Source organism: Biomphalaria glabrata, chromosome 10, assembly GCF_947242115.1.
Source record: "Biomphalaria glabrata chromosome 10, xgBioGlab47.1, whole genome shotgun sequence".
Classification (NCBI taxonomy): domain Eukaryota; kingdom Metazoa; phylum Mollusca; class Gastropoda; family Planorbidae; genus Biomphalaria; species Biomphalaria glabrata.
In genome coordinates this window covers 14070897-14084030 of record NC_074720.1, presented here as the reverse complement: position 1 = coordinate 14084030, position 13134 = coordinate 14070897, and the positions used below count along the sequence as shown (strand labels likewise).

General features: G+C 32.2%; 1 protein-coding gene across 4 annotated transcripts in view; it reads left to right on the top strand.

Moving 5' to 3' along the window:
• The window catches only part of LOC106074750 (myotubularin-related protein 13-like), a 53989-nt gene that overhangs the window by 15421 nt on the left and 25434 nt on the right, over positions 1–13134 (top strand). For 3 of the 4 annotated variants that reach the window (XM_056043943.1, XM_056043946.1, XM_056043944.1), the window contains exons 18-29: positions 1252–1386; positions 2917–3101; positions 4157–4323; positions 4554–4627; positions 4752–4947; positions 6456–6592; positions 7008–7183; positions 8192–8379; positions 9812–10043; positions 10510–10590; positions 11930–12012; positions 12422–12700. In XM_056043943.1, the coding sequence (XP_055899918.1) occupies positions 1252–1386; positions 2917–3101; positions 4157–4323; positions 4554–4627; positions 4752–4947; positions 6456–6592; positions 7008–7183; positions 8192–8379; positions 9812–10043; positions 10510–10590; positions 11930–12012; positions 12422–12700 (1933 nt within the window). The remainder of the gene's footprint in view (positions 1–1251; positions 1387–2916; positions 3102–4156; positions 4324–4553; positions 4628–4751; positions 4948–6455; positions 6593–7007; positions 7184–8191; positions 8380–9811; positions 10044–10509; positions 10591–11929; positions 12013–12421; positions 12701–13134) is intronic. The other variant, XM_056043945.1, reaches the window with a different exon arrangement.

The following is a 13134-nucleotide window of genomic DNA, read 5'->3' as shown; positions in this document are numbered from 1 at the left end:
TTAAAATAATATAAATGTAATTATGATAGTTTTAAATAAAATAATTTCTTACACTATCATTATTTAAGAAAGAAAAATGTTCTCAATTTAGAATTAGGCCTGCTTCCTAATCCATTTCTTTTTACAAAGCTTATATCAACTCACTTTGTCTGTCTGGTCTAGTAAAAAGTTTGTACACATTATTTCTCAGACACCAAAATTCAGATCAAGCTATTATTTCTTTTACCTTACCACACAAGAATCCATTTAAAAAAAAAAAGTTAATTAACAATTGGTAATTAATTATTTTGTTTGATATCTCGATAAGGGAAAGAAATTGTAATTGACTGAAGTGGTGGTAAAAGCTGAATTAATATCCTTTGTAGGTCACAGCTTTAAAGTAAATTTTAACAATCAATACATAACTATACAATCTTCTTTAGTTATAAGCAGCTCACTAACAGAATGTAAGCCTGAGTAGATGAGAGTCATTACTTCGAATTCAGGTCGTTCTCCTTTTTTTTAAAAATGCTTTTAAAAACCGATTATGGTTAAAATTCACCCAGAACTGGCTTAGATAAATAGCTCATTGAGAAAGCTAGAAGAATGAAATAGTGCTAAACAAAAACAATTGGTAAAAATATTTCTAATCTCACAGATTTATTATTGTCAGTCTTAGATCTATTATAAATTTATTTGCATGACTGATCCAAACTAATTGATACAATTACACTTTGTATAAACTTTAGTTTTTTAAAAAGTTTTTAATTTTTCCTTTTTTTTTTTTTTTTCTAAGTCTTGTATCCTATTTTTTTCCAATTTTAATCAGTCAGTTTTCCTTTTATGTAGAGTGTATTTTATTTGGTTGCTTCAAGTTCTTCAGCCTTCGTGCTGTTAGGTTTTAATATTCTTGTTCTCTAGTTGTTGGCTACCTTCTGTCATAGAACAACTAAAGCTTATCTGAAAGGATTAGAGTCGGCCAGACTTATCTATTGCAGAAACATTTTTAGCCACTCAGCAGTTCCTCCTTCTTTATGTAGCTGATGGGTATGGAAGGGACAGTTTAGTATCAGCAGTGTTGCAGGATCTGCCAGTATGTGCTGCAAACTACTGACTCCTGATTTTTTTTTTACTTTTGTTATGTTTGGGTTCTAGTTGCTGGGCAGTGAATGTTTGGTTTTGGGGAGTTATTAATGCATCTTATAAAGTTGTACAGTTTCACATCTATATATTTGTTTTTTTTCTTGATTAGCTTTGTTTATTCTTTGTCAGTATGAGGAGCACACAGCACTGATGACTAAGTCTTCAGACAGCAATGATGACATGTTCAAAGACAACCATGACTGTGATAAAACATCAACACTCAAGCCTCGCCAGTTTGGCCCTCTGGAAATTACAGCAGAACAGGTTTGTGTCTTGTTTTATCTATATGGGAGAATGTGTTGTGTGGCTTTATAGTTTATAGCCATAGGTTCGACACTTAATTTGATGTCAGTTATTTTCCAGTTCTGAAAAAAATCAAGTCTACTTAGTTATAGTATGTTCCTAACATGTGTTATGGAAAATAAAGAGATGATTGGGATGACCAAAAAATGCCTTTCTAACTTAATGTCACTAAAAATTAAAATGCACCATAATTTTATTGCAGTCATCATTTACATTGATTTTTAAAATGTCTTTTAAAAAAGTAAAGTATCTAGTTCAGAGCTTGCTATCTATAGGGCAGCTCATCTGTTTTTCTCTCCTTTGGTTTACTAGGGTATCATGTGGCCAGCACAATGATTAATTTCTTTTACTCTCCCCAACTAATGTCAAGTACCCTTTAGATTTGGGTGGACTTAAGGCCATCCTAAAAATCCCAAAGCTCAAAATGTCACTCTTCGCAGAGATCAGACCTGCCTACTGTTATGTAAAATGTGTATTCATTACGCAAAATCTACCAAAAAATGACCACCAGTACGCAAATACGAGTTTAACCCATCACACGCATTTCGTATCTTTTTTTTTCCTCCACATGGAGAGAGAGTGTAGAGGAAGGGTCTCAGATTGCAGATGCCATACACAACGGCAGCAGAAAGAAGGGTGAAAATGCAATGGCGCCTGGTGATTACATATGCTCAACCTGTGACTGCGGCTGTATGTCGGAATCTGCCTATTTAGTCAAAAAGAAATCTTTTTTTCCTCTCTAGACTAGCTTATGAGTGGGCATGGAGGTCACGCTAAGCCATCTTAGGGGGAGGGGACAGAAAAGGTGGGGTGAACACATTACGCCCAGATCTATACATTGATTGGTTCTTGATAGCAATTATTAGGTTTAGTCTTGAAATGAAGAATGCAAGAGTGGTGTAGTGGTGGGTTGGTATCATTCATTTAGCTATTACACCAATACAACTCTATATTTAAAAAAATTTTTTTTTTTAAGTTCATTAGTAGAAATTAATTATTTTGGAGCTTAAAAAAGTCGAATGCAAAAAAAAAAGAATCCTTGATTCCCATATTCATTTTAATATTTTAAAAAATATCGAAGCGCTTTCGATTCAGATCACATTGTAGATCTAGAATTCTAGATGTATCATCTAGATCTACATTACTTATAATACAGGAATAGATATAGAGTCTAGACTACAGACTATAGAGTCTAGCTAGACATTACGTTACGATTCTCTACATTCTATATCTTCTATGTATATAATTAATATTTGATAAAATAGTCGATCGCACAAGCGTTATACATTCTGGTGCCAAAATACACATTTTGACCATCAGTGTTACACATTTTGGACTTTTAGGCATACATACTTCTTGCATACTGTGTTAATTTTTTTTTTCTGAATGAATTTCTTATCTAGGAACTTTGAATATCTTTGATTGTTTATTATTTATAGGGTGTCAAATTCTGGGTTATTTTTCAAAATGTATTTGTGTCTTGTCCTAAAGTTGAGGGTGTGGTCAACTTTGACGCCTGAGCAGCAGCATGAAATGATCAATAATGAAGAGTCAACTGTTTATAGCCAGGCTATCCACTTTGCCTACCGCATGGTTTACCTGAGAGTGCCACTGGATGCCTCCAGGTCCATGAAAAACATGGCCATTGAAGAAAACAGTAGCACAGTGACCCCAAGGTGAGTCATAATTATGATTTGAAAGATTGTGAAGCCACCAATTTAAATTTATAGTATATAAATTTTTTGTTCATGTTAGTGGCTTATTTTATCTAGATTTGTTTGATCAAATGTTATAAAATAATATTAATTGGAAAAAAAAAAAAAGAGGCACCTGATCAGTTTGCATACATTTTTTTTTTATAATTACAAAAGCTTTTGTTATCGAACTTGTTATTGAAAAATACACTTAGAAATGTTGTTCAGAAAAGATTCTATAATTTTATCTGTATTCATATACTTTTAAAATACATCATAAGTACTAAGTTTTTTTTCTTTCCTAATTGTCTGTTAGTTTTTCTCTCATTATTTCCTGCAGACATGCCTACAGTTATGTATTATACAGAATAGTTTCTAAAAAAAAAGCTCACTGTTCTGCTATACCACATTGACACCTTTTTGTTCCACAAGCCTGTATTTCCTACAAAAAAAAAAAATCTTGTAGGCTTAGTAGGGTCTGGTAGAATTAGAATACTTCAAGATGTACGTTCTATTACTATTCAACTTCTGTATCTAGAATCTTTTGTCTGTTCTAGATCCAGTAAGTAAATGTAGATCTCTGTTATATAGAGGTTAAATCCATAATGACTGTTTTGTAATTATTTTTTTTTACCATTAGTAAGGGCATCCAAACTGAACACTCATCATTTAGATCAACCTTTATTCATAATTATGATTGCAGGTTTTCATAGTTTTAATTAATAGTATATAAATCTAATAAACAAGAAGTAGACTAGTAATGTTTATGAAGTTTTATTATATTTTTTTGTGTACAATATGGTTGCTGAACTTAACCATGTAAATGTTACTCACTGAAGCTGAAAATTATTTTCAACCTAAGTTTTTCCCTTTCTTGGCTTTGTTTTGCTCATGACTACTCTTGTCCTGTACACCAAATAATATGTATATATTTTTATTCACCTTGCTTTGATGTGTTAGGTGGTTATTTCACAACATTTTGCAACTTTTGTGTGTGTGTGTCATTTTTGTCAATGCTGAACTGTTAACATTTTCAGCGTGGCTGAGAGTGACAGCTTAGATGCTGAAAGTGGCTTTGATGAGTCAGAGCAGACTGACGTGGCTGCTGTAGTGACCAAATTTGTCTCCCGCTTTGTGGACAAGGTGTGCAGTGAGGGTAGTGTGACCCAGGACCACATCAAGGCCCTGCATCAAATGATACCAGGTATTATGTAGATCATGATTTATATAAATATCCTGTGGAGTTATTCACTTTGCATTGACACACAGCATTAAAATTGGCCTAAGATTATATGAAAGTTTTTGTTATATTAATCAGGCACACATAGATATTTGCATTAGGAATTTAGAATTAATCTACACAAATCCACTGGTAAATCAGCATTTATAAATGTAAAAAAAAAAAATTTCACCTGTTCTTTCTGTTGGAATTAGGTGTTGTGGCCATGCATATTGAAACTTTAGAGGCTGTGAACAGAGAAAGTAAAAGGTTGCCCCCTGTACAGAAGGTAAATGTATTGATAAGATCTATCAGCAAACTACAATTTTACCTTATTATTAATAATAAATCTTTAGCATGTAATTGTATACATAAATACATATATAATTGTACATCTGTCTTCCTTTGAGCAGCCAAAAATACAGATGCCACTACTTCTACCCAATGAGGAGATTGTCATGGAAGGGTTGAGGGTGTACCTGCTGCCTGACGGCAGGGAAGAGGGTCTTGGAGGCAACATGGGTGGCCCAAGTCTTCTGCCTACTGAAGGAGCTGTGTTTCTCACAACGTATCGTATTGTCTTCAAAGGAATGCCTTGTGATCCACTTGGTAGGTTTCAAATTATATGCAAATAAATAATCACTGCTTAATGGAAGGGGGTGGGGGGTTGGAAGCAAGCATAAATAGCTTATACTTCTAAGTAACCAAATTCAACATTTATCTGAGAATAATTTCACTTGTGTGTTTCTTAACTCTTTCTCTCCGTAATTATTTTCCACGTTCTGACGGAATTATTAATTTATTCCGATTGTAGTGCACTAACATGTTGTAATTAAAATGGTATAGCTTTTTTATTTACAATCATAGAATAATGTTTTTGATATTGAATTAAAGGAAAATGAATGTTCTTGTTAGATATTACTAAATCAAGTGTATAAATTGAAGTGATATTTTTTTTTTTTGCTTTATGAAAAGTAAAAATGAAAATCTGAAAACTGACCAATGGACGACAAAAAATTTAATCCAAGTCCCATAAGAAGATCATTTCTATTCCAAACTGAATTAAATGCTATTTTGTATAATCCTCTTTCATATGTTCATGAAATAGAACTGCTAAAAAATAAAAAAAAACTCAAGGAGTACAAAACTGGAGCACATTATCCAAGGTCAACACCATAGAAAATTTATGAGAAAAAACAACAACGTGCAGCATTAAGTTCCAGTAGAAAATGATTACACTGTACATGATATATTTCAAATAAAAGTGATTCATTTCTATTTAGATAATCTTTGCCTGAACAAAAAACAACTTCCATGTTTTAACTGTGGTATTTAAAACAATCCATATGGTATGTGCGGGATGTAATGACGAGTCTAATCCCATCATTGTAGTCATGGCCAGAAATTTATAAATTTCAGTTAGAAACTGGTTTCCATTTTGTAAAAATAAATGTCATGCATGCTGGAGTGTTTATTTTTATTATGTAGACTGCATAACTGTTTATTGCATCAACAAGATTATCAACAATTGCGGAATCTAGTAGAATAAAAAAACAGTCAAACTCAGTTGACTCAAAATTGAGTAAGTTCATGTTGACATCTGTATATACTACATTTGCTGAAGTAGATCTGCTTTCAAAACGCTCTGTTATGTAAAAACCATGTTGAAGGAAGTAAACAGTGAACTCTTCTGCAAGCGAAAATCATGTAGGTTTAGAATATAACCATTTAAAATTATTAACCAAGAATAGGAACGAAACAAAGATGTTTTAATGCACCAACGGCAATATCACCGCTTAATCGACTTTTAAGAAAAGAAAGAGTTAAATTATTATTTTAGTTCCTTTAACAGTAAGCTTCAGTGATTTAAACAAATGTTTATGTTATGAGCTATAAATAATAGAACTCTAAGCACCAAGCATATTTTTTTCAAAGTACTATAAGAGCTAGGGATAAGTTTTCTAATTAATGAGCTAATCGTGAAAACCATGTACTTGCTCTCATCAATAACCTACTTATATATATATATATATATATATTTTTTTTTTTGGTTGTTATTTCTGCAATTCTAGATTTCCTTACATTTCTAGTACCTTTAAATCATTTCTCCTGCACAGCTTGTGAGACTCCAGTGATCAGAAGTTTCCCTGTCTCTTCTTTAACCAAGGAGAAGAGGATCAGTGTCCAATCATTTTTAGCTCATCTTGATCAAGGGGTTCAGGAAGGGCTTCAGCTGCGTTCAAATGTATTCCAGGTAATACACAGAATTCACTCTTCATATTTCTCTTTAAAAACATCCTCAAAAAGCTTTACCCCAGAATAATTAAACAAACCTTTTTACATCTTACATTTTGTTGGGATGGCAAAGGCCTCAGTTTTATTATTCTATTCAGTCATTACATTTGGTCTTCAAGTAATATCCACCTGTGTTTAATAGTATTAGTATCACCGAAAGCAGTTACAGAAAAGGTTATTGGTGTTAATAAATTTTAACATTAATTTTAACATTAATTTAGATAATCAAAACAAAATTAAATCTTACCACGCTCTCACACATTTGGTGATAACAGAGAATTTAACAAAGAAGGCAGTAATTTTAATGACAACAAAGGTTTATAGCTATTGTATAAGTAGACATGAAATAAAATTATGTTTCCACTCTGTCACAGCTGATGAGGATAGCCTTTGATGAGGAGGTTGGTTCTGACAACATTGAGACCTTTAGGAAACTGGTAAATAAAGTCAGAAACCCACCCACTGTGTTCACCACCTTTGCCTTCACTGGTCACTATGTCCACTCGGCTACACATATACAGAAGGGCAAGGAGAAAAATGCTTCATTAAGGTTGGTGCCATCATTTGGTTCTAATGTTTATGTCAGCCTGTACTTGAACTCTTTCTCTCCTAATCGACAATATCATCATTGATTTTTTTCCCATCATGCAGCCTAATCAATGATATTATCGGCTATTCTTAAAAAGTTATTTTGTTATCTTTCCTTACAAAATGTTTTTAATTGCTTATAAATAAATCTTGAGTAGTTTCCCTTTGAAAAAAAAGTAAGGATTATTTTCATTTCGATTGTGTTTTTACAAAAAAAAAATGTTTTTAAAGAGTAGGAGCTAAAAAAAGGTCTCTATTTTTCTATTTTAATTTTTATAGGGGGTGTGACATGGGATAGTGACCTCAAGACAATTAATATAAACGTTTTATATATGTTTTATATTAAGTTTTTTGTGAAAAAAAAGACTTTTTATTTAATTTGTATCATAAAATATTGCCTAGATCTAGTCAAGATCTAGTTTGAAGGGAGACTTGTCCACAGTCAGTAAGTTTTAACTTTGAAGGTTCATTATCCAAAATAAACTTTTATTTTTGTTTTATAAACATCAATTTAAATTATCTAAAAAGGGCATGCATTCTCCTTTAATTGTATACCAAATATAACATTTTCTGATAAACCAAAAAGTTATTAAAGCTAAATCATAACAGGGTAGTGGAATATATATGAGTTAAATAAATAATTTCGTCGGAATGTGGAAAAATAATTACGGGGAGAAAGAGTTAAAACCTGCTATATAGAATTTATTTTCTATGCTTTGACCTGGAGGAACAGTGATTTTGATTTCAGAAGAAAGGGGGGGGGGGAGGAAGACTAAATAACTTTGTGCTGGCCGTACTGTAACCTTTATATGTGTATGCCTGTTGGTCTCTGAAACTAGTAAACTGTTACTAACAAAAGTCTTGTGCACTTACATATATACCACAATATTCTATTGCTGGAATAATCTTTGTAGATATCTAGGTAAGTCAGAGAGTAGTTTCTATGATTCTAACATCTCTCTCATTGCAGGCAATTTGCTAAAAGAACTTTGTTAAAGACAGCCAGGAAAGCTGGTTTGAAGAAAGGATCAAGAGCGAAAACAAAATATGGCTTTACCAGCCCACCATCATCAAGGAAATCTTCTGGGAATCACTCTCCTCATTCTTCTGACAGTGAATCTGAGTGTACAGGCAGTGTGCACTATGATGAGCTTTCAGGTAGGTCACTAAAACTTTGAGCCATTTCTTTGTGTGCTTTATAATCTTAGCCAATATATTTATATATGTAGCTCTATCCTTTTTTATAATCTTCTTGGCAATTAATCAGTTAGTTGATGTTGATAGGTTGTAGCCATTCAGCTATATATTATATATACTATGAAAAGTATTAACCAATTTAAAAAAAAAAAAGATTTAAATCACATTAGCTAAATGTTATAAAATGTTTAATAGATCAGATAAAATAACATGATAAACAGTTAGGTCTATAGTTAATTCTAAATAATATATAGGTCTGTGACTTAAAAAACAAGTTCTCTAGATGTCACTTTGAATATAATTTTTTTTTTAACTTTTGTGACATTTTCTTAGGGTCTGTTACTTTATTTGATGATCAAATTTTATGGTTATCATGTGGGAGGATATATGTAAAACAATGAGCCTGCATTCAATAAAATCATATCTCCATGTGACACTAGAATACAAAGTCATTCATTAACCACTGTCTCTAACTAACCATTTTTAAAGCTCATTGTTTTTAAGCTTAATTAATCTCTAAAAAATGATTTTATTGCATCTGTACAATCAGTTCTTGTTTTTTTTTTTCAATTTTATTTATTTACCACTAATACCAATTCTAATTTATTTTATGTGTGCAACATTTTGCTTGAGTTGATGCTGACAAGTGCTGGCATGGCTGTTGCGCTAAAACCCTTTGTCTGTGTAAATAACTGGAATTCTTAGAGCTTCTGGGGACAGACAGGACAGCTCTACAGTAGAGAAGATGCCATCTCCTTTAACTCTGACTGAAAACTTCACCGTTAAAATTGTTTGTTACCTGTTTGTCATACACTTGCTGCATGTTTTTAAAATCTTGTTGTAAGAAATTTGCTGACAGAAAAATTTTTTAAAAAAAAATTGATAAGCTCAATAAGACTTCATAAAACTTGAGCCTTTTTAACATTTGAAACATATATCCATAATTTTCAAAAGTTGCTATAATGAACCTAGACTGCATCACAACTTGAATTTACTTGTTAATAGGGTATCCTTTTACTTTTTAAAGCTAAGTCAAATAACAGTTTTTTAATTTTGAATATTTAACCCTGTAGAAATGTTTACTCCTTTAGTATTTCATCTTTCTCTATCATTGCTTTTTTATTTTTAATAATTCTTTTTAAAAAATAGTGTCTCTAGTAATCTTCAAAGAAAATACTTGAAATCATATTTCCATAGTAAAATATTTAAATTGTTTTTGCCTTTTAAAAAAATAAAATTTCATTCAAAATCCAGCTGCATCTGTTCAGCTTAAGTTTTGTATATTTTAAAATTTAGAAGCCCTTAATTTCTGTAAAGTTACTAGCCCATTGTATGTGTGGTAAAAAAAAGTTTGAGCCATGCCAGCACATCTGAAGGTTTTTATATTCTTCAGACCCTCCCATCTCTGCCTTCTTTGTCAATTCCTCTTCAGTCATAGATGAGAATGAGATGATCCCCTCCTACTCCAGTGATCCTCGAAACGTAGAAAGGCTCATGGAAAGACATGTCTACCAGGATTATCAGAGGTTGGGACTAGGCAGCGTGGTCATGTCTGGTCAGCGAGGTGGCCGCTCTGAACCATTTAGAGTATCAACAGTCAACTCCACCTATCTACTTACCAGAAGGCAAGTTCTTGTTTAGTTGTACATTTTTTGAGTGTGTCAAACAATATGCTAAGCTTTGTATTCATGACAGGTTTAGATAGTTTTTGTGGTTTTAGTCATGAAATAAAAATAACGGCTAGAGTAGCTTTGCTGAATTGTCACTTTCTGGAATGGTTAGAATTTTGAAGTAAAATGAAGTGATAAATAAAAGATAGCTTCCGAAATATATCTCATTATATCACATTATATTATATTGATAGTATTTTCACCTTTCTTAACCACATTGATTTATTTTGTTTAAATTTAGTTTACTATTTAACATTTTATTTTACTTCAGACAAAACTACAACAAATGATTAGGCCTAAGAATGTATGCAAATAATGGATGTATAACACTAAATAGACCTCGATTTTTTATTCACTGCACTTTCCTTTTTTCAACTATTTGTTATTTATGTGTTTTATGGTATGCTTATTTTTCTTATAGCTATCCTGGTCTTCTGGTGGTCCCTCAATCAGTATCAGATGAAAGTATACGTAAATTCTCTAGGTGCAATAGACAGTCTAGGTATGTACTACTCACTTTCATCAGATTTTAGTATACTTAACATGACAATTTTATACACACAAACCAATAGAAATGTAGGCTGGAATGTCCTTTTTGTTACTATAACAATGGATGCCCTTAATAAATGCACAAAAACAGACTAAAACTAGTTTTTGCTCAAAACAGCAATGTTTGGGGCATTCATCAAGCTTGTATGTCTGGAAAATAAGAATTGGTGGTGTGATGTTCTGACTATGGAGAGTTCTTAAATCTTATCTAGGCCCTGACCACATGGTCCAGATCTGATATAACAAAGTGTAATGGGGAGAACACCTGACTGACAGTGAAACATAAGAGTTTTAAAAATCTCTTTTTTTTTTAGCTGAGCTGACCACTAGTTCTAATATAACTAAAGCATAATTTGTATATAGTTCTTTTACCAATAGTTCCCTTAAGAGATGTTAATTGTGTTATGCAAGATGTTTAATAATTTACTCCAGCAAATTGATGTTGCACAGTAAACAAAAAAGAAGTTGCAGTATGTTTTGTTTTTGTTACCTTTTGATCAGTGAGTGATTAGACAAAATTGATAATGTTTTTGTAGAACAGATACTCAATAAAGCTAAAGTCAGGGGAAATCAGAACATTCTTAAATCTCAGATAAATCTCTGCTCCACAATAATAGTAATAATAATAATAAATTGTCTGTAAGGAAATTTGTCTTACAATTTGTGCATTGCACCAAACAAAACATTATAACTATGTAAAAAGCAAAAATGTACATTCACACCAGACTCACTCATAATTTACATGTGAAAAGTTTATATCAGATTGTTTCTATTTAATGATTTGATTGCCATGGGATCAAAAGAGTGTTTGTGTCTGTTTGTCTTTGCCATCGGTGTCTTGTATCTCTTTTGTGATGGTAAAATCACAAAATCCTGACCCAATGGGTGATTTTTTCTTTCTAGAATCTTTAGCTTTTTGCTGGATGTTTGTCTCAAACAGCTGCCCAAATGGGGTTTGTTTTTTGCCAATGACTTTACCAGCAGCATTTAGGATGCCCATTCAAAACTCTTGGCTCAGCGTTTTACTATTCATGATCATTAATACCTTAAGATCAAAATAAATTTTAATTAAAAAATGAGTGTGCTTGTGTATTGTTCAATTTTTTTATTATTTTTTTTTACTTTTGTGTTATTAAAATATGGAAAAATCTAAAGATAAATTGGTGTTTTATAGTAATAAATAGTCATTGTCAATTAAAATTTAATAACTTACTAGCTACTGAGAAAGTCATTTATAAAAGAAATTATTGGAAAGATTTCTCTCACACTTTTAACCTGTTTTGCGATCTCAGGTTTCCAGTCATAACATGGCGTCATCCTAAAACGAGAGCTTTACTTCTCCGAGCCAGTGGTTTTCACTCTAGGGGATTAATAGGTAAAGTTTAGATTTGGTCTATTAAATTGACAGTTATCAAGATCTTTTCTATTTATTTGATATTGTTTTATTCATGCTGCCCCTACATGCACAGTTCTCAGGGGAACTGAAAGCAGCAGATGTATATTTAGAGTCTAATGACATTTTTTTATTTTTAAATAAACAATAAATTTAATAACTTTTACCTATCATTTTCTTTTAAATGCTATAAAATACAAGAATAAATTTTTTAAAGGAAAAATTAAAAGAAAAAAAGATGTTTTCAGTTTGGAGGACAACTGTTAAATGAAGGTGTAATGAGCTCAATCTAGTAGACTTTGGTAGAAGTTAACTTTACTCATCATCTTCTAGAAGAGTTCAATCTAGTAGATTAGTGTAGAAGTTAACTTAGCTCATTTATCTTCTTCAGGATCATCAAGTAGTGGAGAAGCCTCATCTGGCCTTGAACAGGAGAAATACTTCCAACTTCTGGTGGCAGCCACGCCCAGCGGTCACCGTACTAACAACCTCCTCAACGCCAGCAGTGACTCCCTCACATCCCTGGACTCTCTCATTCTGGGTGTGGGAGCAGAGCCCCTTGTCATTCCCTCCACTCCTGAGCTCCCTAGACATGCAGGCAGGGGTGACGTGGTAGATAAGAGGGTGAGTGCTCCGGCTGCAACTGGAGTCCACAGGAGTAAAAATGCTTGTGAGTATTTATTTTTAGCATTATAAGCTCATTGCTGCTTCCTGTAAACACCATTATATCCTGGAAATCTGTTTGAAACAATGTATTCCTTATAGCTTTGAAAAAAGTTTTGTTTTGAGGCTCATATTTTACACACACAAAATTTTTTTAAAGCTAAAAAACAAAGGAGCGACTATTAAAATAAATTTTTACAATATTGTATTAATAGTTCATTTTTATAGGTTATTCAAAATATATGCAAAAAAAAACATTCCAAAAGATAAAGCACCCTAAGTTATGACTGATATTTTTATCAAGTCACCTCCTGTAGATTAATGATACGATTCTTTTCTTTGAGTAAATATTTTATTTTATGGGTGCTGTTTGACTCTGTTTTCTGAAGTGTTGAGATTTACTATCTAGTAACAGTTAACATTCTCATTCACAGTTTTTCT